This window comes from Chiroxiphia lanceolata, chromosome 8, assembly GCF_009829145.1.
Source record: "Chiroxiphia lanceolata isolate bChiLan1 chromosome 8, bChiLan1.pri, whole genome shotgun sequence".
Lineage (NCBI taxonomy): Eukaryota > Metazoa > Chordata > Aves > Passeriformes > Pipridae > Chiroxiphia > Chiroxiphia lanceolata.
In genome coordinates, this window is record NC_045644.1 from 11,875,237 (window position 1) to 11,901,614 (window position 26,378).

The 26,378-nt window shown below is 40.5% G+C and overlaps 1 protein-coding gene across 1 annotated transcript in view; it reads right to left on the minus strand.

Moving 5' to 3' along the window:
* The window catches only part of LOC116790376 (VPS10 domain-containing receptor SorCS3-like), a 291,392-nt gene that overhangs the window by 15,625 nt on the left and 249,389 nt on the right, over positions 1–26,378 (minus strand). Inside the window, exons 15-21 of the mRNA XM_032695261.1 lie at positions 23,581–23,698; positions 21,969–22,102; positions 17,703–17,816; positions 16,359–16,530; positions 9,756–9,942; positions 6,719–6,852; positions 2,248–2,371 (exon numbers count right to left, since the gene is read on the minus strand). Coding sequence (XP_032551152.1) covers positions 2,248–2,371; positions 6,719–6,852; positions 9,756–9,942; positions 16,359–16,530; positions 17,703–17,816; positions 21,969–22,102; positions 23,581–23,698 — 983 coding nt within the window. The remainder of the gene's footprint in view (positions 1–2,247; positions 2,372–6,718; positions 6,853–9,755; positions 9,943–16,358; positions 16,531–17,702; positions 17,817–21,968; positions 22,103–23,580; positions 23,699–26,378) is intronic.

A 26,378-nucleotide genomic window follows, 5' to 3' on the forward strand; every position in this document is an offset into this window, starting at 1 on the left:
TAAGTAATGTTTTCAAAAGCATATTATCTGTTTGATCTCCTGGAGGGAAGCCATGAGTGGTTAATACCCCAACAAAGCAGAACACAGTGGTGCTAATGACTGGCTAATCAAGCAATGGCTATTCACAAAACACTTGGAAATTGCTTCCTAATTGACTGATTGCTGGGAAGAAGAAAAACTTCCTAGACTTCAAATACAGAACAATTTATTTTTTTTCCAATTCCAACTCTCCCCTCTGTTGTCACCAGAGACCAAGCCTGGAGTCCTTATGACACCTGTGCACAGTGGATTTGGGCCAGTGGAAGGCACAGATCCAGGACAGGAATCAAGCTCAGATTTAAGGTATCAGGGCAGAAGACTCTCCTTTATGTTTCTGGAGATGTGCTGTGCCTCACCTTGAAGCAACTGATCTCCAGGCTCTTCAAACAAGTACCATTAATCATTTGTAAGAAGGCACTAGTTTTAGATCAAGATAAACCAGCCAGAGTATAAATGAGGAAATCCACAGAATAGCAGGGATGTGCCAGCACAGCATTTATTTGGCATCTTTTGCAAGATCTGTTCTTTCTTTCTAGATGGTGCAGTATCTTTTTAAATAAAACAAACACCAAAGAGAGCAGGGAACCTCTCTCAAGTTCTGAAGGTTTATCCCAGAGTCTGATATATAAAATCTACTTTTGACCACTCAGTACCATGTCCAATTTATTTTTTGAGCAAATTCTTCTCTGTTATTCTCAATTTGAGAAAATCCTGGATAAATCTCCTCCACTGATAGCACCAGAAATCCATACCTTCCTGCCTAGAGCCATAATCACTTGACACAGGACACAGATTAGGGTACAAATTTAGCAAAGTGCATGTTTACTAAACGTGTCACTCATTTATGTACTCAGATTTGAACTGATCACCCGACTGGGGGATTGGAAGGACTCCTTCCCTAGACCAGATCAGTCTGCAGCACAGCACTGCATAGGACTATTTGGACATTTCAACTGGGTCAATTTCTCTTTGTGTTAAAGCCAAAAGATTTGGATCTTTTAAATAGAATGGCAAAATTTCTTCCAAGGTGTTTAAAAACAGAGTCAGGAGAACACTCTCTGGGACCTACTGGGACAAAAGATCGAGATCACCTGTAGGGATCTCTCTTAGATATGCCTGATTCAGGTTTATTCCAGAAACTAGTAGAAAGATGGAAATTTCCCAAAAGTACTGTGTTTGCAATGCTCAAAATCATCAAGTAGTAGGTTACTAATACTTGCTAATAGCAAGTTTGGGTATTATTAAATCATATTAACAAATTATTAAAACCCATTGTATTTTATGTCCAGACAATCCATAAATATCTATTTAGCTGGTTGCTACATCTGAGCATACAGCAGGACATTTATATGTATTTAATTACTGAAACAAGACACACATAGTTCAACTACACAGTGCTGGACTTCAAATCAACCCAAGTTATTTGAAGCCCAGGTCTCTCACTAAAACTTGCTATCCAAAGAAAAGCTTGTCCTCAAATGTTGTATGACACTAACTGGATAAGGAAAATGAAGACTGGCCCAGGGTGGAAATTATTCTCTGGAGAAATCTCGAAGTCCTGGCCAGAGCTGCTGAGATAGCCCTTTCGCTCAGGATTTATCAAGCCCCAAACAGGGTAACCTCTGTGGTCCGCCAAAGGGTGTTTTTTGGAGCCCATGGAATGTAGATACAGCAAGAACATACCAAACATTATCCATGGGGAAATCCTATGGGCTCACTCAGACCTCCAGCTGTGACATGGAAGATGGGTAGAGATAGCAACAACAATCATTTCTGTCCCCTCTTTTCCAGACCCCTCCAGACCCCTGTCATCTATACAATCACTGAGAGAGACACCGGGTGCATTCAGACCACCTTAACGGTGAACTATGACTATTTCTTTCCACAGCTGGGAAGCTGAAGGAAGGCAGTCTGATTGCAGCTCCAAGTGTTTTTTATTTTTGGGAGTTGCCTGTCTGGGTGTACAGACAGACCAACAGACAAAGGAGACACCAGCCACCTTACTATTGTTGAGTTTACAAATTTGGCTAGCTGCCACACCCTATTCACTTCTATATTCTGTCATCATGACACATCTTTGTCATCAGAGGTTTGTCTCCAGAGGTTCCTCCAGACACTGTTTAGTTCCCAGAGTTCATTTTGGATCAGCAGTGTCTGTCTGTCTGTCCTTCAACCCCCTGAGACACGATTGTGAAAGGTTGAGGGTACCATGCACTGCGATCTCCTTGGTGTCTTGGATGAGAGTGTTGCCTCCAGCAACTTGCACAGTTACAGTGTTCGTCCCCTCCACAGTGAACATGTACGAGATGCTGCTCTCCAAGGTGATGAGGGGCTGTAAGAAGCAAACACAGATGGCAATATCAAAATCAGGGTGAGATTAACTCAGGATCACAATGTGCACTTTAATCTACCAGGCAACAACATCCTTCCTCCCTGGTACAGGCATGGTGCTACAAGCTTGCATGTCCTGCCAAGGATTAAACATGGCCCAAACACAACCCTGTGAGAAGTGTCCCATAGGCAGAGGTTTCTCTCACTTCAGTGAACGCTTCCTGAAATATTCTTCCACTGAACTGCAACCCATTATACTATAGACTTCTTGGTAGAACACAGTTGGCAATTACAGAGTTATTGCTGCAGAATGCAATGTTGTACACACATAGACACACACACACACACACACACACACACACACACACACACACACACATTCACCCAGCACAGTTGCTTTATCAGCTGACCGAAACACAAGCTCAAATTGAAAATAAACCAAATATGCAGATGCTTCTTCAAACAATCCATATTGTTCAGTTCAGGGCCAGCCTCTGCTTTTATGAGCATAAATCCATTTATCTATCAGAAAGCAACACTGCTCAGGTCAGAGTGAGGACATCCAGCATTGCCCTGTCCATGCTTTGAACCTGTAAGCCAGCTCCAACCATAAACTGGCAAACTGTGCTAACCAGGCTGAAAGCATAGCATAATTCCTGCTGACAATGCTGACTGAATGTGGTTGTGGAAGGGACCCATGCTGGAGCTGTTCATGAAGAACTGCAGCCCATGAAGTACTGCAGCCCACGGGAAGGGTCCACATTTGAGAAATTCATGGAAAGCTGTCTCCCACAGGACAAACTCCCTCCCATAAGCAGGGGAAGAGTATGAGGAGTCCTCCCCCTGAGAATGAAGGAGCAGCAGAGACAATGGGTAATGAACCGACCACAGCCCCCACTCCCTGCCTCCCTGCACCGTTGGGGAGAGAGGAGGTAGAGAATTCAGGAGTGAAGGTGAACCCAGGAAGAAGGAAGGGATGGGGGAAGAGGTTTTAAGATTTGGTTTTATTTCTTATTATCCTACTTTGATTTAATTGGTAATAAATTACACTAATCTCACCAAGTCAAGGCTGTTTTGCCCGTTACAGTAATCAGTGATCACTCCCTGTCCTTATTGTGACCTGATTTTTTTTATATTTTATGTCTCCTGTACACTTGAGGAGGGCAGTGATAGAGAGGCTTTGGTGGGTACCTGGTGTCCAGACAGGGTCAACCAACCACAATTGAAAATCAAAGGGCCAGCCCTCACAGTGCCACTGATTTGACAGCTGGTCTCCAGACAAAACTCTTAGTTTAGATTAAACCATTAAAATGGGAATAGTTATACTAATCTCCATTGCAAAAGCACGCAGAGATCTAAGAGAACAGATAAAGCCATTGTACCATTGCTATTGTCCCTTCACTACACTGCCAGTTTGTTTCCAGAGGAAAACCTCTAAACATTCACCTTCCAGCTCTCTTGCTTTATCCTATCAGACTGCCAACCTGACTGCACTTCACAACAGCGGTCATATATGTCATTTTCAAAGCCAAATCAAAATTTCCACCAGCATAGGCCAGACTGGCAAACACGTTTCTCTCTTTGCAGAATGCCACCTTCCTTTCACTCCCTCATCTACGAGATGAAAAAGCAGTAAAAAACCAAAAAGTCTGAACACATGGGACTCAGACCAAGGGCTCCAGCTTGTACCAGCCCTAAAGGCCTGGCCAACATTTACTTAGATATACGTGGATCCTGGACAGGTCCAATGGGCCTGTATCAAACTGCAGTGATATTGATATTAGCAATCTTCCTGGAAGTTACAGGTTGTGGTTCTGTGCAAAGGCAGATAAGAGGAAGCAATCTGGCCTTTAAAATTACAGTTTTTCCTTTTTGTATGTGTGCATGCTGTACATTCCATTATCATGGATGATTTCACCTCCATCATGGAGTTTTAACATTCAGCCAACTCCTTAATTTTAATTCAAGCACCAAGACCTAGATGCTAACTCCAAATTAAATTAAGTAGTTTAAGGTTCATTTGCTCAAACCTATTAGACAGCTGGATACATTTATTAAACTGGACCTGTGTTAATCCAAGCAAATTGGCCTTTGGGCATACTGTAAAAATCAGCACAGTAGAAGAGTTCCAGCAAGGTGGGGAGAGCAGTAGAAGAGCCTCAGCCAGAGCACTTGAGTCTAAGACAAAATTCGCCAGTGCAGGAACACAGAAAGTGAGACTGCACAGTGACACAAGACACATCTAGTTCTGCCTGGGACTGCTATGGGCTGAATAGGAAAAGCAGCTGCAATCCCTCATCATGGAACTAGAATATATCATCTAACAATGCCAGTCACTATGCACAATATTACACACCTCATCCTTTAATTCACACACAAATCAGTGTCCGCATTTTCCACTTCTGCATAGAACACCAGAGTTTATTCACGAGTGGGCACAGAGAAGAATCTGACATGCACATAAAACATCCCAGAAGGAATTTGGATGTGGTGCAGACTGTTGTTTTGAAAAAAAAAGGTGGCTGATACTGTTATGTCTATATCCTTTGCCATACTTCTCTCAGAGTTGAAGTACATTTGATGAGGTAGCTGGAGTTAATGCTTTGCAAAGAATCTTAGATTTGGCCACAGGTAATTGGCACCATGTTTACTATTCCATATTTCAGCAATGAGTGCAATCATGCCAGCTACTCCATGTGCAGCTACGTCCAAAGTGTCTATCCCAAACATATCCATATCTGTTTGTACTCTGTTGCCTATGGTCTGAAATTTAAGCTAGAAGACAAAACAGATCATATTTGCAATCCAGGTGCAAGCACCATGAGAACTGCACAGAAATCTTCAGCAGCAAACACCACTGCTTTCCTCTACCTTTTTCAGATTACTTTCTATTAAAAAAAATCTTTTTTAAGGCCCTATCCACAATCATCTTCTGTATTAAGGACTAAAACGATGGAAGGAAAAGTCTGATGCCTGCATACACTGGAAGGCTTAAGCAGATGAACAAGTTACCAGTACCTAAACTGTTTCAGATTTACTTTGATGGCTGGCTGTGTGTGAGCACTGAGCCAAAAATATCTGAACTGTAATGCGATTTTGCATCCCTCTATTTCAGTGCAGTATAAACTATGTGGAATTACCTGGTACCTGTCATGGACTAGATGTGTGTATGTGGGTGGTTGCCATAGCTCAGCTAGGGCACAGTAACTTGCCAAGTTACGGTAAGAGGTTTTTGTTCCTGAGCTCTTCCACTGCCTCAATTATGCTCCCACAAAAATAATCAAGTTCTTACAGTAAGCTTCCTAACTTGACGTAAAATCTCCATAAACACAGCCTTTTCTGTTCCCCCCCCCCCCCCCCGCTAATGTTTGTACCTAGGGTAAGAGGTTAAAACTCAAGCAGCTTTGTCAAAGAGAAAACAAAATACTTATTTGCCTACTATTTTTTATCTCAAGTTCCATATTTCATGTAAAATCCCCATTTCTTTCTGCTGTGATCTCACCTCAGAGTACACCTTCAATTGCAAATGTAGACAATGATGTGACTTGAACTGCTTTTGTAAATAACAGCAGATACTACATTGCAAAATTTTCATCTGTACAGTTCACAACTGTAAGAATAGAGAATAGTGCCTGTCTCACTCCTAAAGCCTAAAATAAAAATTGTAGCTAATAAGCAATCCTGCTCTCTCCATTTGAAAAATGGCATTAACTTGTAGTTTCACTTACTTTAACTATTGATAAAAAGGCTTTTTATGATAAATTTGTGCCCATCTTTTGAAAATTCGCTACAAAGAAATCTCATCTCCCTCTCTAATACATTCCAGACTGTGAACAATAGTCATGGATCGACCCAAACAGTTCATTCAAGCTAGACTCTTCTAGCATGAAATTCTAGATGCAACTGTTTATTTGAACACCAAGAGCTTTAAAGTACTGTGTTGGAATCCAGCATTATATACTGCATACTGGTACATAATGGAAACCCCCATGGTTATTTGAACACCAGCAGTTTTAAAACAATGTGTTGAAAGCCAGTATTATTCCATATATAGTGGTATATAGTTCAGTTAAGTTGCAAGTGAACACTGGTAATAACAGTGGTCTCCAGAGCTCAGTAGGGCTGATAACAACCAGGTGTAAAAAAGTAACGACTCCTAAGAACAACACAATACAGGAGGAAATAAATTCACAAATGTCGAAGTTCAGATAATGACAACCCTTTTTAGACAAGGAAAAAACTAAAACACAAAACAAGCAAAGATGAGAAATTTTTATTAGGGCTGAGAGAGTTCCCTGTCTGGTGGGACAAGCTTGGGAAGTGAAAATAAACTGAAGGGTATCTGTACCTTGGTGCTGTTGCCAAACCACCAGAAGTAGGTAAGTGTGCCTGCCTGGCTGGGCCAAACTACAGCAGTAATGTTGACATCCTTATTTCTGATGGCGACAAAGGGAACACTCAGATGGACGTGCTCCACTGGACCTGTGGGAAAAGAGAGTTCATTATTTGAGGCTTTGAGTTAAATCCTCTCTGCACAGTTATGAACAGCAAGAGTCTTTAAATGAATCACATGTTCTATGTCAGTATCAAGACTCTAGTTTAGCAATAAAAGAGAATTTCAGCAGTCAATAAGTAACAGAAAAATATAGATTAATAAACACTAAATCTTATTTTTTGTTTCCTCTTAATTCTAGAGTAGCCAGAAATGCACATTTTCCAGAGTGCTGATTTCAGACAGGAACAGCACTGTGTATAGAAGACTTCTTTAAAATGCATTCTGTGGAATAACAGTGAACTGTCTTTGCACTAAATAGGGAAGTTTCTATTGAACGCTAGAGTGATAGGACACGAGAGAAAGAAAATATAGCCACTGAGCTACTAAGATTTGTGGGGAAATCATTTTAGCCAAGATGGCTTAAATCTGGTTATATAAGAGGCATTTATGACTTGATTAAATATCCCTGGCAGTTTTTTAAAAGGTCTCCAAAAGAAAGATTTATGATTTTTAGAAATCCTTGGTATGTTTCTGACTTTGGCCTGACTTTGGGAAGTGTTTGGGGAGTCAGTTACCACCAGCAAAAAGTCATGAACTACTTGAAAGAAATGTGCATTGGCATACCAAAGCATTTAACTTTCAGAAGCACTTGTTTCTGAAAGATTTTAAAAAATAACAAAGTACCAATGCAGTTGTATCTAATAAATGCAAACACCCAGAGTAAACCCAATGAACGAAGTTCAGAATTAAGACAGTGCCTCCCTAGAAAAAACAACAGGACTAAAAAATACTGAGGTTTTGTCTGATAGTTTGTTTAAATCTTTTACTATCTCCATTGTTCTAATTCTTGTTTAGTCTTTTGTTTTTGCTGGTACTGAATTTCAGCTGATAACTGCTGTCCATCAGACAGTGCTACCTTCTGAGTAGTACCTTTAAAACACCTTTAAAACTGACAGACTACCCCTGTGAGATAGAAAGGATGAAATAAGAAAGACATGTTTTTCTAAGACATTCATTCTGGGAAGCAGAAACTTTGGTGATTTTTAACTGAGAATATCTTCTTGTGTTACCTCTCAGCTCTTCAAGCATGAAATGGGGACATTAATCACTTCTCCATCTACTTGGATTACAAAGATTTTGGATAGCAAAAGCTGTTCTTTTACCACCAGAACATACAGTTCCAAGCACAATGGGACACTATTGTTGCTTTTGACTCCTTAAAATTTGATCTTTTTTTTCCCCCCTATTCCCAAGGTGTGTCTACCACCAAGTCACTCCTGAACTCTTATCATAGAAAGTACCTAGGGTGCTCAAGAACAGCAGGTTCCCCAAATAGTTTGTGACAGTGAATGTAAGAGAAAAAACAATAATATCTCTGCTTCCTTTAAATGTCAAGATAAGCAGCTTGACAGCAGATTCCAGAAAGCTGAAAAGTTGACTGACCACTGATAAAGCTGCAAGGTAGAAAACTAATGTTACTTGAGGCCAAGGAGCTTTTTTCTCCTTTTTTTTTTTTTTTTTTTTTATTTTCCAGCAGAGGATTTCAGTACCAGACAGATCATATAATAAGAATGATTCACAGGCATTTTTGTCTGTACATTTGAGCTTCAAGGTCAAACATCCTATATTGACTGGTACATCAAACTAAATTAAAAGTCATCTTATTTCAGCATTAGCATGAATGTAAGGGTTTGCAAAATATTTCCCTAGAGATAAAGATAAGCTGGCTAAGAACACTATAAAAGTCAAAGGAGAGATCTGAGTAGCTGATGAAGAAAACAGTGTAGTAGCACAACCAGGCCAAGGAACTGTCCTTTGTTGCATTCTGCTTTAAAATCTTCACCATGAAAAAGTAGTTCCTATGAGAAAAATCAGACAGTCCATACAAATCTGGTTGTTATTACCAGGTAACCATCACTTTTGTCAGCTAATGGCCCAAGGTGAAGGTAAAAACAGTTAATGCTCTAATAACAGGTTGTTAAGTGCAGCCATGATTGACTTTGAGGGAATTATGGGCATAATAAAAGCTTCAAGGAACATTTATTCCTTCACACAGGGAGCTTGAATGTAAAAAGGAGAAAAAGTTCTTGAGTTTTGGAAATTTCTAACTTGCTACCTTCCAGCAGGAAAGCTCAAGTAAAAGATAGGTTAGGGGACATTATTGTAACAGGTAAAGAGGGAAGACAGACATGGCTGTGAACACTATTATGGGTAAATCCAGATGGTATTCTCTGCCCAGAAGATCTGATAGTCTGAGAGTAGGACAAAGAACAGGGCTTTTCCTGTTTCATCCTGAATTCCATACCCTTCTGTTTTCTCCTGCGGCTTTGAGAAGTTGGCTGGGAGCTCTGTATTTGAGTTTGCTCATGTGTCAACTGGAGGAAAATTGCATTGATTTACCAAACAGGATGGAAACATCAGGGATGCATGGCAAACTCATGAAATATGAAAAGCAGCCCATTAGCCCTCAGCACGTTCATATCCCAGGAAGCATGCTCAGCATAATCTTTTATTTCATTTAATAAGCACTGTAAACTCAAAAATCCTGAATAAATGAATCAAATTTTAGTAGTTTAATCTAAACCTCTTGGAATTAGACATGTTTTGAGAATACACATTTAGACTTTGTTTCATATGCTGCTTGGTCTCTGACCCTTTCAGGAAGACCAAGAAACTTTTTTCTGTATCTCTGAAGACTGCAAATATACTTGTGTTTAAAAAAAAAACACCTTCCCTTTCGCTCAATTCCATAGTTTATTTAACAAGCTAGAAGAGTGTGAGTTGCATGTGTATGTGGGTTTGCAGGTATACTTAGGCACCACTGAAGCTGCAGGGATTTTCAGTGAAGTCAGATTTTCACCCAAGGAATCCAGCAGGTGGAAGTACTTACAGACCACATGAAGGAAGAGGACAGCAGTGTCAGAGCCCAGGCTGTTCTCTGCATATGCTGTCACCTGGAAGATTCCAGCATTCTTATACACATGTCGGATGCCATCCTCAACAGGGCTGAAATTAGCATAGGATACAGCAATGCCGTCTCCAAAATCAAGCTGAATGTTTGTCCTTTGGAGATCACCCTGCAACAGAGAAGGCTTAATTAGGAAACTGGGTTGACAAGAGGGATTTATATTACTCTGCATCCTACTTCTCTGTGCCATTTCATTAGCACGTACATAAACTTGTAGCTTTTCCAAAAAAGCCTAGCTTTGTTCTGTCATTTACCAAAGTGGCCAGACTCCAGTCAGCAACTGGTAATTATATACAAGTAATGCTTAGAATAATTGATCATTTACACCTATAAAGAGATGTTACCCTCCATCTTGGGTTTAAAGATTTGGGGAGGGCAGACTGTTCAATGTGCACATATAAAGGGGACCATGTTTGAATCCTGTAATACAAGGCATGGTGGGGGATTAAGTGTCACTGGAGTGGCCAGAGCTTTCCACAGCCTTTTTTTGAATTGGTGGTGGCCAATAAGCACCTCATCAGAAGCAGTGAGATGGGAGACACTACGCTGGTGGTAGGTTAGATGTTAACGGGAGAGCAATTCCCATGTGAACATGGGAGCATTGGGAACACTCTGCAGACAGGACAATGGTTGAAGTGGCTCCCCCATACATTCCAAAGACATAGAACCTAGTCACTGAGTTTAGCCTTATCTAGTTTTCCAGGTTTCCTGTACAGTCAGTGAAAGAGAGAGAAAGAAAAGACCAACACTCCATCCTAAAATAACTGAGACAGGTGACATGAATCCCCTGCAAATATCCATTCCTATACCCTGATGATAGAGAGTTTAGAAGACTAGTTTCAGCTAGACATGTAACTTCAGGATGGCTGAATTTATACAGGTTGAGTCTCACACTGAGGACTGACAGATTTTTCTGTCTAATGTCAGTCAACACAAAGACAGGGCCTAGATACACAGGAGAATGAAGTAGATGATGAGAAAATCTCTTCTAGGATTACTGTCAATGACAGTTATTAAATGAAGGAGGGAAAAGCAGACAAGAAATTCCAGCACTGCAGGTATTGTCTAGAGGCAGTAGTTGCACTATTTTAATTTAATTCATGCTTTAAACTGCTGTAGTTGAACTGTAGAAGTGTCTGTTATTTCAGTTTCTTGGAACCTTACTTTATACTTGCCCCCAGTTGACTAATGGTAACACTAAACAAGGCTAATTTAAACAGAGCTAAAGCCCACTGCAGTGATTTCACTAAACTGAAAAAAAACTAGAACTCAGATAAAATCTCTGTAGCTTTAGCTTTCTGCATAGAGATAAGATGTATTGTCACAAGTCCCTTTAATGAAAGGTCTCCACTTTATTCACTATGGACGAAGAAGATATCACTACCTTTTGGAGATGTTCCTAACCCCAAACTGAAGCTGATCCCTAGATATATTGAGGATGAAATTAAAAGTTTAAAGAAAAAAATTGAAAAATCCCTACTCCTAAGATAACCATTTTTTTAAATAGGGAATACAGAAATATTTCACAGCCATCTCATAAAGCCCATTATAGCTGTAAACATACAGGGTCAGGATCAAAGCTAATGTGCAGTTTTAGCACGTATTGATGTAAGGAAGGGAAGCAACCTTATCTCTCACTGATGGTTCTGACAAACTTCCAATCCCTCCACAGCCAGATCAAATCCTGCAGGGTCCTAAATCCGCTGGAATCACTGAAAAGGACCACGTCACACTCATAAAAGATTTTTCATATGGTCTGAACACATTCATACATAGCACAGATCCACTTTGGATCATGACTTTTTACCACACCGGGACATGGAAAAAGAGGTCCTTAAATCAGGATTAAATAGCTGTCGGGCTGTTCTGTCCCACATGGTCAGCAACTCAGACCAAAGGTGCACAACAAAGGCACACGTGGAAACAGAAACATTCATTAAAGGCAAGGGGTCCCAGTTCTTGCCTTCCACTGACTCCAGACTGACTCATGGGAGCTGCTGTCTAACTGGTAATTGCCATCAGCCTGTGTAAGTGGCAACTGCTATACTGACACAAGCAGGATGCTGTGTTCTGCTACTTGTCCCTGTCCTGAAAGTGCATCTGACCTTGCCCTTTGAATGGAAACCCACAATGAAACCCACAAGAACACAGACCACAATGAAGCAGGTCCCCTGTGAAGGTGATCAGGACCACAGCAGCCCCCATAGACTTTATCCTCCTCATAGGCTATGCCTGCATTAACAAATCAGTGTGCAGGAAGGGTATTTTTCAGATGTGAATTTGTTTTGAGTCTATACTAGGGGTCTTCAGATACACACCCATATAATTAGGATTATTGCACGTAGTTTCTGAAATATGGATATTTGATTATATATGTTAGATCATTCTCCTTCCTTGCTCCATCATTCACATTCCGCAAGAGCCAGGGGAGTTTTGGTTATTGAGTTGATCAGGGCACCATTTTCACCTCTGCCCTTCTAGGACATTAAAAATCCAGTATAAACCGAAAAGAATACATGGAGGACTAGAGCGGTAGGGACACTAAATCCTATCTATAATATTGAGTAGTCAATAACATTCTTTAGACAGAGAGATTTTTAAGTCACTAAAAAAATTCTCTACCAGGAGCGAAATTACACTCTTGGGATATTCAGTTATTTGATAGAAAGGCTCCCATAGCTTGTTAAACCTTTCAAAATCACTTCTCAAGGGAATGTATTAAGACTTTAAGTTCATCTCATATGGAAGACACTGAACAGAGGATAAAAATGTGATCTGGGCTGGATTCATAGCTGATGACCTCAGGCTGAAATCTCTTGCACCAATCACGGCAACTCAACTCTCTTGCTCTTTTCTATTTCCTCCTTGCTTCTTCAATATGATTCTATCAGAAATAAGAAGGTTTGAAGTAGAAAAGCAGGAACAGATTTTTTGTGACTAAGCAGTAGCAGATGATCTTCCCATCCAGTTATGAATTGGGTCTTCAACGTAAAGCCTGCCCATCACACTAATTATGTTTTCTTTCTTCTTTCAGTACATCTGTATCCAGTATACAAAATACTAAAACAAGCATGCTAATCCCACGCAATCATATCAGATATTCTGGAGTTTATGAATATAGATTAAAATCGAAATGGAGGCATTTCAAATGGAAAAAAATTATTGCTCTCCATATATATTCAAAAGGCACATTTTATTGCTTTAAGTCCCATAAACTACTGCAAGGGAATGAAGTAGGGGCTGTCACAAAGATTGGAGCTCTGCTTACTGCAATCAGTGAGCAGACAAAGGGTAGTGAACCGGGTGGAGAGGAGTATTGCCATAGAACAGCCCTTCAAAGTCATATCACCATCAAGACTAGCCTGGAAAAGTTTTCCTGCCTGGAAGCCACACTAGTGAAATGACAAAAACTCTAGAGTCAGAACACACAAGAACTGTAGGTATAGGTTGAAATTTTGGCTTTCTGAAGTAAGGAGCCAAACTCTCACTGATTTCAGGAGGGCTGTATTTCATCTAACATATGCCTGGGGAAGGGGTGCTTGTATCTATATGAGGCATTTTGGTTCTTTTCTAACGAAGTTCTCAAATTCTTTACATAAAAATATGACATGGCTTAGATTAGATATTGGGAAGAAATTCTTTACTGTGAGGATGGTGAGGCACCGGAACAGGCTGACCAGAGAAGTTGTGGGTGTTCCATCTTTGGAGGTATTCCAGGCCAGGCTGGATGGGGTTCAGAGAAACATGGTCAAGTGGGTGGCATCTCTGCCCATGGCAAGGGGGTTGGAATTAGACAATCTTTAAGGTGTGTTCCAAAACAAACCATCCTATAATTGTATGATGTGGCTATCTCTTTCTGCAAACATAGTTCAGCAATCCTTTAACAGAAGTGCAGAACTTCAATACTTGCTCAGTGTTGGTCATTGCTTGCCTTCTCAGCTCACTTGCAACTACAACCTTGCTACAAAGCCTTGCCATCCCCTTGTAATGACTGAAAGAGGGAAACTATGGGGTGACATAAACAGCAGATAAGGGAGCAGAACACTTCAGTAACTGGAGCTGCCACATAAACAACCATTAACCCTCAGAGGAGTTTATGTACTCTTCAGAAAGGAGGATGCATGGCGAGATCAGGTGCAAAAATAGATTCATAGATCTGGTCAAGAACACAACTTCATACAATAGCAATTTGGCAGTCTATTGTTTCTTCACGATCAAACCCAAACTCAGATTAAAAAAAAAGTCTAAAAAGGTTCTTATCTACTCATGTTCCTTCACATGTATACACAGTCCAAATCACAGTCCAGCCCCATATTTCTAAAAGCACAGCAAAACCATCAGTCATTCTGCATTTCTTTGTTCATAGTCATTGCCACACACGTATTCTGAATACTGCCATGAACAGTAGTACTAAAGTTAATTCTATAAATCCTAAGAAATTCAGATTTTGATTAACTATGATGAAGTCTTCATTTACCATTGACAGCATTATGGTCAGTCACATCAATATATTGAGGGTGTGTACTAGAAGGTAGGGAAGAACTAGTTAGGGTTAGTCTGAAACGATTGGAAGGCTGAATGGAGACCACATAAATATATCCATAGGAGGGCTTGTCAGGCTGGCTCAGAAAGTCAGTTTAAACATAGGTACAAAACAAACAACCAGTTAATAAACAGACTGACCAGAGAAGGTGGAGGAATTCAGGAATGAATCTATATGACAGCAAGGTAGGTAATAATTAAGACTTCTGCAGAAATTTTTTCTTCCAGCTACCAAGGAATCCTTTGATGACAATCCTTCTCAGGTTCACACTAAAAGACTGGAATACTTTTGTCCAAAATCTAAGTGTTCCTTTTATTTTCATCTTGAAATGTCTATTTTTTAAGAAACAAACTCAAAAGGCAACACGTCTTTCTGTGGAATAAGCTATTCACCTACAAAGACATGTTCTTGAAGATCCTCTTCCCTTAGAAAAACAATCATTTCAATTAAATATTTTTCTAACTATTCTTATTTTTCAACTAAGGACATAGAGTGAATGTCCTCACATATTTATTCAGTTGCCTCTTCAACCTCTAAAGTCTTGTAGACTCCACTCTACAGGTACCTTGACTGCTGCCTTATTCCCCATCTGTTTATCATTCTTTGTACACCACAGTTCCACTTGAGTTCCTTAATAAATTACTACTAGATTCCTAATTTTTAGATTATATCTGTTCTTTTATGAACTCCCACTCACAGTGTCTATACAAATCATCTTACCATGTCAAATCTGCAGAATATAAAAGAATCAGCCAAGTAGACAAGAAATCCCCTTTGTATAAAAGCAGAGCATGCATGAATCTCTGAGGAAGTATGTAAAGAGGCCCTGTCAGTTTAACGTGGTCCCAATGAAACACTCAGTTACTGTGTAAGAATTTGATTTAGCATGAGCGTGCATCTGTCTGTCTTTGTCTGTCTGTGGGTGGTCTGCCTCCCAGCTCTCTCCAGCTACTGTTCCAAAATTATGTACACAGGCCAGAGTAGATGACAAAATATACTTGTGGTCCTCAGTCCCTGGCTGTCCCTCCTGAGACACCTAAGGATGTTAGAACTGAGGCTGTGAGTGGACTCTTTCATTTAACCAGAAAAAAGACACAACAAAATCCATTATGGTAAAATCACTATTGGACCTCCAACACCACCTTCCATGGGCAGTCAGAAGCCAGCAGAGGAGTGCATCGGCTGCAAACTCAGTAGAATTTTTTGTGGTGTAGTCACATATATCCCTAAACACCAAATCAAATCACAGGCCAGAAGCAGCAAAAGATCATTTGAAAAAGCCTCCTATCTGTCTGAACACATACTAAGTGCCTGCTTTAGCTCTCCAAGTCTCCAATGAGTCACAAACCTTGGTGACACAGGCCACACCATATGTGTTTGCCAAACAGACAATTACTTGACTCAGAGAGACCACCAGAAGTGCCTCAATATTTTGATGCTTTGGGCAACATCATGGCCTGGTATCATTTATGTTGTTGTTGGCTACAGAGGGAACCATACCAATAAATAAATACAATAGATATGGGCTGGGAGGGTGCTTTGAGGAGGCTCAATTCCTACTGCAAAACAACAATGCCCCTCACTGTTCCCTATGAGTCTGCAAATGTTCAGACTCAGCTAAAGCTTTGCATCTCAAACACAGAATTATTAAGCATAGAAACACCATTTCAGCCTCACAAACACCATAATCTGCAGTTCACTGGAAGCAGCAAGAGGCTAGTGGGAAACAAATTTTTGTCCAGATCTTTCTTTCTTTAGTATTGACTTCATCACCCCTGACAGACAAGATAACCAGCCACACATCAGCTTGATGACTTGCTTGTATGTTTCACCCTTTTCTATTAATTCTCAAAAATCTCAGGACTGTTGACCATTTCATAATCCCACTTGACTGTTATTCTCCTCTCAGCAACCTGAAAAGTGAAGGAAAAGAATGTCAGTCCTGCCACGCAGAGAAAAGTTTGCTGAGACCACTAACACACCTCTTCCATAAGGATGATGAAGGTGGCATTGTGTCCCTGCTCCATGACCAGCTTTCCATCAGTAGTGAGGATGTGCAATCCCCGAGGTGCTTTTCCAGGGCACTTCTCCATCTTGGCCATGTACTTCTCTCTCAAGCCATCTGTGCAGTTGTTAGACACAATCCTTCGGTACCTGGGGAACAGTCAAAAAAGGGGTGGAAATGTTCCTTTGTGTTTTTTTTGTTTCTCCTCATTTATGCATGTGTTTTTTCAAAGGCTGCCTGCATGATTACCTCACTGAAAGGAAGAATCAAAACCCAACATTTTATTAAATGAGAGAAAGCCAAACCAATCACAATCCAATGTTCTCCAGAGATTCTCAGCAGCATCACTGAGAAAAGACACATTGTAGAGGTGAATTACTGTGCCCTACTAAAAGGCAGAGAACTCCTCCAATTCCTTATGCCTGCAGGATTGCACCCTGCATCCCAGCTTTTTAATTATGCTTTTTATTACATTTTGTCTGCCTCTACTGTGCTAGAAGGCACTTGAAATTATCTACCAAGGGCTTTGTCCAGTTCAATTTTAAAATGATTCAAGGAATAGTTTTCTTCTCTTAGCTCTTCTTGGAAGAGGTTAGCTAAGAAGCAAGGCACTTGGCTATTCCCGGTGTTGATGAGGGGGATTAACCCTTTCTATTAATTTCACAGTAAAAATACAGGATTGGTTAGGAAGACACAAACTCCAACAGTTTTGCAACAAGTCAGTGCAACAAGTGTTTCACAACATCTCCTGCACGATAGAATAACATTTGCAAAGTGATACTACCATAATAAACCAACACTTGCCATCTGTTCTGGATAAAACCAGGAGAAATCAGCACATACAGCTTGCCTGAAATGCAAGGCATTGTATATATAAAGTGAAAATGGCAAAGGAAAAAAAGAGGCTAAAAATTGCTCATATAAGCCTTCCTAGAAGCTGATACAAATAGGAGCTGTAATATAGTAAGAGGTTCAATAAAAACAAATGTGAAATACCTCGAACCTGTACCTTTAAATGTTCAGCTGTCTCTCAGATAGACCTTCTTGATTCATGTTTTAATTTTGCAACAAAGGGGAGTTCCAAGTCTAGACTCCAGGGATCACACATCACTTGATAGCAATGCAATATCTACATGTCACGTATGTTAACGTGCTTCTCCCTGTCTCTGAGGAATGAGATAGTGTTCCATACAGATGCTGCTGCAAACATTACCCCATGAATACAACTGGAAAAGAGCCAGATGGGATGCAGAGAAAGAAGAACCATCCAGATTCTCTTTGCAAAGTCACCGAAACCAGATGGACTGCAAGACTCACTTACCCAGTGCTGTTCCAGTAGCTCTGACCAATGCTGCAATCCTTGGACAGGGAGGATGGGCTGAACCAGAAGGCTGGGATACACTGGTTGTTGCTGTGCCTCTCATACCCATAGTCACTACAGAGACAAGTCAGGAGTGCATCACTGTACCCATCTACCGGATTTAGCTCAGAGTTTTAGGTGACGTCCCCAGAGCGCATGTATGTTGGTGGTTCTCTGCTGGATGGCGTGACATCATGGATTGGGCTCATCCAGAGACAAAGTACTGGACTAGTTTGAGAGGCAGGAACATGATTCACAGAAGGTATATGACATCTGACAACACCAGAACTACTTACCTTGCAGAGCACTGAAGGATTTGCATTTCATTTGACAACCAAACACGGATGGAGATTAAGAAAGAAAATTGTATTGTTAATTTCTTTTCCTATTAATCTCTAATTTAAATTTCACTTTTTGGGTTCTTTCGGTTTGCTTGCTTTTTGCAGTCTTTGCTTTTAGAACAAACCAGATTAGTTCTAATTTTTCACTTTTTCGCAATGAAGTGGCTAGGAACATAAAACACTAGGAGCATCTCCTGAACAACTAGCCACGGCATGTATATTTATGTATGTTAATGACCTCCCTGCTCTCTGACTGAGCTATGACTTGCCTGAGAGAAAAGTACTGCTGATGTTTTTCTAATGCTGAACTAAAACAACATAGCCAACATGGTAGCCTAAGGATTACATGGTATTGTGTCACATAGGGAAGGCAATCTAGGGTATTGATGCTTCTTTGGACCACCTAAGAGTGGAAGTGTACACAACCACATGCAAAACTGCTTTTTACAGATGCTTTGTGTGCCAATACAATGATGAAGCAATAGGATTAATCCAAAGCTTTCCATAACTTTTAATAGGCTCTGGATCAGGTTTCTATGCATAGCCTTTATTGACAGTCTGGATTCAAAGGGCAAATAAAAAGAGATCCTGGATTTTTGCCTGAAGCAAGTTAACAAATGCCAACACACTAAACCTCAGTGAAAACAAAGACACAGCAGAAGCCACTATCTTGAAACATCTCTGTGCCCTTTAGGACAATCTGAGTTTTATCCTTCCCCCATTCAGAGTCTGAACTGCCAACAGAAAATCTCTAGGAGGTTCTTTGATGAGACAAAATTGTGCTATGTCCCCAGTGACCCAGACTGCTACTGTTCCTTTTTTGGAGGACAAAAATTCTGCAAGCTACTTTAAAAGGTTTGGAGATTCCCTAATGCTCTTTCTCTCAACATTCAATTTAATCATTCTCACTGGGTCCGACCTGCACAGTCAAAAATGCCTGGCAGGGACTTGATAATTAAAAATATTCAGGAGGAGCTGTACTTTGCCCAGGAGAAGAAAAGAGCTGCATAAATATTTAATAAAATTAAAGACAACATTGCTGTGTGCCCTCAAGGTTCTGTGCTTGTTCATTAACTTCTGGTAAATGTATATTAAAACCTCGCATGCTGCCCACCTTCCTTCTCATAAGCCCCAGGGTTTGCATAAGTTAAGGAAATAATCAAGTCCGGCTGCTGTGCTGTCTTTGTCAGAAAAGCTATCTTGACAGAGTAAATAAAGAAGCAGGAGGAGGGAAAAGAAAGATCAGCGAGTGTTTTAATAACACTTTGGAGTTCCTGCTGCCAGAAAAAGGCCAGGATTTGCTTTAGAAAATGACTGCAAGGGTTGGCAGGAGTCACCCCTGATCTTGACTCATGAGGATTTGTTGAACTGGGGCCCTGGATCATAATTTATGCCCCTGAATTTTAGATCAGCCTTATATCTAATAGGAAAAAACAGCACTGCAACCATGAGGCAGAGAGAGGCAAGGGCACTGTGACCAAATGGGAGGGAGCACAACCCTCACAGCCTCTGCTATAGGGTTGCTGCAGTCATTTGTCCCATCCCCACGGCTCTTGAAGTCAGGCATCATCACACCTAGTAGCTTGGGATGCTCCAAGACCAGCACCAGCCTCCAAATCTACTTAGTGGGGAAGCAGAGGGCCTGTCTGTTGGGACTTGCTGGTCAGTGTAGTCACACAGCCCCAGCTGCTGACCCTTCTCCTTTCCCTGACACTCCACAGGACCTGCTCAGTGCAACACAAGAGACAGACCAGTCAGTGCTATCAAGAACAATCGGACACTGTGAACCCAGCCAGAAAAGGCTGAGTGGACATTTTTTTTTCTTGAAAAGGAAACATTTTTCTTGAAAATTCATTAAGTGAAAGAGTAGGAGCTTTCCTTTCAACTTTCCTGTCCACCTTCTAGTCAGCAGAGAGAAAAGGGATTTCTCATACTAACATCCCAAAGAAGGCAGATGAATCTAAAATGTATTCTAGAATAACCCATATTTTGCCACTGCTTAAATAACTGTCTCATCCTTTAGAAGTCACAAGTCAGAGCAGATGGGTCCACCTTTTTCTCTGAAAATCACTTTTCAGATAATCAAGTTTGGTGTCCCAATTCCAGCACTGCTAGTAATTTCCTCAAAATGACCGCCCCACACCTTCCAGTCAGCCCTGTCAACTAGCATCAAAACTCGCCCTTAAACTAAAGCTTTCTTCTGATTCTCCATCACCAGCTAAAACAATTCTGCAATCGGAAGCCAGTTAACAATTCTGTTGGCAGTGCAGGGTCTGAAACAAAAGCCAGCTTGCTGTCCTTTAATTGCATTTTCTCTGCAGGACTGACAGGGTTAACAGTAATATTCTCAAATGTTAGCAGGAAAGTTAAGCAAAAATGATACTGAATGCAAGCAAGAAACCCGCCAATTGACTGAAAAGGTGTGTTCTGATGCAGATCTTTTTCAAGGCAGAACAGCACTTAAGTCCAATTTAGCTACCACAGTTTTCCACTTACAGCTCGGAAAAGACAAGCTTCACTGTGAAAATAGAAAGCCAATGAGGCATAAAGCAGCATAAGGGTAAAAAAAATCAAGTAAACTCATAAGTATCTCTAGATTCACCTCAGAGGCATATGCCACTGCCAAGGGCAAATACTGTAGAGCAAAATAGCTTGTCCTGCAAGTTCTCATGATGAAAACAAAGGGGAAAGATCTCATGAGTCAAGTTAAGGAGTCTCAGATACAATTTTGGCATTAGGAAAAAATTAAACATCCATCCAGATAAGGTGAAAATCTCTGCTCTATATCCCTGAACCTCTCTTAAAGCCAAACTACTACGATATTCAAGAGAACACTTTGGTCTATATTTTTTCTTAATTTTTCTACATTTCAGTACGTCCATGCTCCAAAACAGAACTACAAGTTTCAGCTGGCCTAAGTCCAAATAAATGTATAGATCTCATGCCTCACACCTCTTCAGAAGGTATTCAAAGGTAAGATAAGTTTTTGGAAATTATACCGATACTGAGTCAGACATTGATCCTGACAAACTACTATAAAAATTAAAATGTTTTTTCAGCTGATCAGCTTTCAGGATATCTTGTATTCTATTTAAATGACATTCTGATTATTTAAGCTCAAACATGACAGATATTGACAGTTTTAAATATCTGAAATATTGACTATCACAAGTTCTATGTAGTAATTCCTTGTGCAGAGATCCTGACTTGTGCATTCTCCCATCTCCTGTCTCTGATTGTCAAGCAGTATCAAGCAGTGTTTCATTTCCCCCCTGTTTTATTTTTAAGCTGCTTTCAAAGTAACCTTAAAGCAATTTGAAAATTATGACCCCGTTAAGTTAGAAACACCAATATTTATGCAAAACAAGTAGTTATATCTGACAAGGGTGGGCTGTAGGTGTCACAGAAGCCCTTTCAGAAATTTCTCAATAAAACATTGTTAAAAAGCAACAAATGGTTCCCAGCAATTCAAAGGAATAACAAAAAAAGTGCATGTTTTCCTAGCTTGCTCCCTAGGTATTCAATGACCTCAGAAGTGAGGACAGAGAAATTCCCTCTGTCTCCTGAAAGGGACGTGCTTTGGACCAGAGAAGTCCCAATTGTCACTCTTCTAGAATGACAGACAAAAATGTCAAACAGTACTTGCAATTTTTTGCTTTTGAATTCCAGGCTTGGATTTCTCATGGAGTTTAACAAATCTCTCCTCCAGATGGAAGGGAAGCCTCCCCCACACAACAGGTATGGGGGTCACAGCTCTGCTATATGGTGCAGTCACAGCCACAAAGCTGCATTAGATGCAGTTTCTCTGCAAGGTTTTCTGTCTGGGTATTGTTTTGACCACTACAAGAATAGCCCATGTAAAAAGTCACCAGAAACATATACTCACCACTCAAAGTCTCCTTGACCACAGACACATGGTTCAGACACTACAGTTTGGGAATAATCCTGACTTAGGGAACACTGGGCTCCAGGCTTGCGTTTTTTATAGATCTTCCTCTCTCCCATGACACAAGGCTCCCCCTTCATTAGCCAAGGAACAAGAGGAGAAAGAGATTTGTAGTGGCAGCTGTGTCCTAAATTTTGTCAAAAGATGCAAAAGGCAATGAAAACAAGCATTTACCACTGGGCGAGTTGGAAGCGCAGAGTCCAGCTCCCTTTTGCGTCTTTGCAAAATCAAAAGTCACCATGGGAGGACTCATGAGTGCAGTGTGTTCAGCATTGAGTTGGGATGCTAATGACAATGTGCCCAAAATGTCTGGATGCCCAAGCCATCACACCCACTTATGCCATGTTTCAGAAGGCATACACCAATATCAAGTCCTATGAATTATCCTGAAAAGACAACGTGGGTGCACTCCAAGGTTTCTTCCATATGTCAGATAAATTCTGCTGCAGAAGGAAGTGTCCAAGCCTGAAACCCAAGGCAGGGACAAAATCTAGGTGTGGAACACAGGATTTGACTCCCTTGCTCTTTTTTAGTAGACCTGGCTTTGCTACGGATCTTGAATAATTCTGATGGTGTGTTTTGCTGGGCTTCTTGAATGCAAAGGTTTTCAAGAACACTACTGGGAGTACCTAATCTAAAAGAAACATTTGATATTTAGGTGAGTTGCTATAAACAGAATTTTCTATAATGCAGAAATAGTTTGTCTGCATAGAAATAAGAAAAAAAAGACAACACCTAATTGAAATATTTCTCTTTCCCATTAACAATGATGCCCTTGGTTACACACGTGTCTTCCCTTTTCTTTCATTTAAATTACTTCCATTTATTCAATTCTATGACTTCAGGTATCTGACATATCCTTGCAAATTAATGCTCATTTCTAATTCATGTATTTCATTCAGGAATATCACAGTGCCAATGGTTCTGACCCTAGTTATGTTCCCCTGCAGGGTGTGGGACATCCTGCTGGTGGTAAGTAGCCCATAATCTGCAGAGGGTATTGACCTCTCAGTTCTGGTCACTTCAGGACCTAAACATATGCAGCATGAAAATAAGCCAGAGTGTATGAAAACAAAAGCATGTATCCTTGAATAGAATGAAATAATTTGACCTTCTTTGGCCTTTTATTCAAGAGTTCCCCAGAGTTTTATAGACACCTGCAGGACCTGCAGGACGAATAAATATTTTTATTTTCATTTTTGAGTAGGGAAAATAGAGGTAAAGCGAAACAAAATTATTTTCATGAGTCACTGACAGAGCTACAAAGAGTTCAACATCTTCCACAATTCAATCACAAGGTGAGGTTTTACATTGCCCTAAGCACTGAGGCCAAAAAGATTCATCTGGTGCAATGGATTATTTTCATAAAAATAGAAGTTAATCTCCTGAACTTGCCCACAGAAGACTGGTCCCAGGTTTATTCATGCATATTCTTCAAGGGATGCAAGAAAATCCATATGTTTTGCTGGAAATAACAACTGCATTCCTACCAGGCAACACAGAGTACAGGAAAAGGAACACCCATCAACCCCTCCCTACACGGTGGGAATACCTGACTGTGCAGATGCCAGGTTTGGTAGTCATCTTTGTTACACCTTCGGCTGAAGATAGACTTGTAATCCACCTTGACCAGCTGCCACTCAGAACGGAGACTGAAGTGCCCAAAAACTCTGAGCATGGGAGACAAAAAACGGAAAGAACCACAGTCAGCCAGACATGCTTGCACTATGCAAATAATGTTTCATGAATCTCAGCTGCAGAAACCAATACAGCCTTGGAGCTTGATGCCAGAAAATGGTATCCAGTCATGAGTAACATTTTGCTGTTCCTAAGACGTCCTAAGATTGTTTATCCTTTTCCTGACACCTCATACAGCCTCTGTTGGAAGGTCTTTCCGTGACTGTAGTACCTGGTACAATGGGACCCTAGTCTAATACTTGTATCACTCAAGAACATTAAACAACTAGTTTAGACACTAGCAGTGTGTCTAACATCAAGGGTTTGGCTGTCTCAAAATCAAGCCTTTCTTAGACAACACAGTTTCTTTACTGTTGAACACGTGTTGCACAAACCTACTACTTAATGAATTGTGAAACAGCAGAAATTAACATCTGGGGTATGGACTAAAGATAGTAGTGTCCCTTCCACTAAGTGAATGCTGACTGCAGCTAGTAGGAGTGGAATTATAAATGATCACCACTGCAGAATTTTTTCTTGACTCTTGTGAGTAGGTCACTCATCATCAGCAGTCACTGATCACACTCCATGGTTCATCTAAGTAATAAGCAATAAGTTCATTTGCAGGATGAAAATGACACATTTTTCACACAAATCTAGTATAACACAAGACTGAGTAAGTCAGTATACGGGAGCAGCTGGAGCTGAAGAGTCAGCACCCAAAAAGTCCTTATAACATCCCAAGTTTTTGACTATTTTGAATATATAAAAGAACCTAAAACTTCATCTAAAACACGAGTCCCAGATTTTAAAAATTCTGTATGTACCACAACCCAGATCTTCTCTGACACTCAAAAAAGGTCACTGCATCAGCGTTATTGCAATATTTAGAGGGCAGAGAATGATTTTTTTCATTATTCCAAATCTTTCACCAATTTATATTTTTACCCAAGCCATTTCTGAGACTAAAGTTTTTGTTGTTTTAATTATTCCAGAGTAACAAAGAAAGAGGGAGAAAGAAGATTTACAAATTTTCCTATGAAATAAGGAGAAACAGAAGAATTCCACACGCTGATCACAATTCAGATCCTGCTGTGTCCCCAGTGTGATGCCATTCTTAACTCTGGATCATCTTAGTTTACACTGTAATCATACAGAGTGTTGGCTTTGCTCTACCCTCAGTCTTTCTGTAGACTGTAACCTTCATCAAAACTCCTCTGCATTGTGCTGTTCTTTGTGAAACAAAGACCATCCAGGAATCGTTCATGTTCTCCCACTGAGACCTGTCTCAGCTCCTGGGTATCAGGGAGAGAAAGGTGGGTGGGTGAGATCTGTGAGTCTGGAGCTCTGGGTTTGCTGTGGACACCTTTCTATATCCAAGTTCTGCCTCACAAAAGCAAGCTTCACAAAGCTGAAAAGGAGAGGATACAAGAAGAACCTGTGCCAAATACATATTCAGTTAGAAGTGAGTAGGTAGGGAAGGACTTGTCTGGTTGAATGAGTTTATTAGGTAGATTGTTGCTGCTCTCCAGAATAATTCTCAGCGTAGTCCTAATTGTGGGTATTACTGACACAAAATACCAAGACATTCAGGTGAAGGTACAGAAGAAGCTGCAATTCCTGTTCCTCAGCATAGAAGGCACATCCTAGACCAAGAGAAACTCACAGAAAACAAAGCAGTATGGGGTGCCAGGGTACTTGTTGGGAGAAGAAGGCAAGAAAGGGAAAGAGCACAGGAGGAAGGATGAGGAAGGCCTCCAAAACTGTGCTCAAACAGGAATTCTAACTGCTGTTCCCCTTCCCACTTTTCCTTGGCACTGGGTAAGTCCCATCAGCTCTTACACCACAACTGCTATCAGTACAATCTTGTCTGAGCTGGATGTGATGCATGACTGAAACATCATTCCTGCAAAGCGGCAGTGCAGCAGGTAGAAATCATTTAGCCCGGCAGATTTATACCAGTTTAGATTTGACTTGGGTGTTTATTACACAAAAAATATAGCAAAAGGAGGAGAGAACATGATCAAACACATACACTTCCCTGAACACAGAAGATAAAAGGGCCAGAGAAATTGAACACTTTGGCAGTCAATGCTTCTCAAGGAAAATTTTGTTCTTCAAACTGACCCTGAGCTAACTGTCCATCAGGAGAGGAAAAAGTTTCTTTTTGCTTTTGAAAAATTGTCATAATTACTTGATTTTTAAATCTACTAAAATAAGCTAAGGCAAACCTCCGACATTGAAATTCTTCCACGATAATTAATGAAAAAACCTCAAAGTTTCCTAAGTGGAAAGCAGCATATTAGCATTCCAAAAGCACAGAGCATTAGATAGTCTTTAATTAAATGATTTCAAAGACGATCTTTGTGTATAATTGCTATAATTTAGACGGAAACAATACTACACTAAATGTAATTAGAGGAGTGTGAACAGAGAGGGATGTTTTCCTCTGTGCTGCAGAGATGGTTCTGGGTCAGCTGATTCCTAAAGTAGTGAGTTCTCACCCCACCCTCCCCTTGCTAATAAAAAGCTCCTTAGGGCTAATCAATCACTGTGGTGCAGGCTTCAGAGATAAGAGTTGCAGAGGAGCCAACAAGCACCTGCACCCTGTGTGAGTACTGCTCGCCAATACTACATACCACCTGGACCCCTACAGAATGGTTTCATTGACCA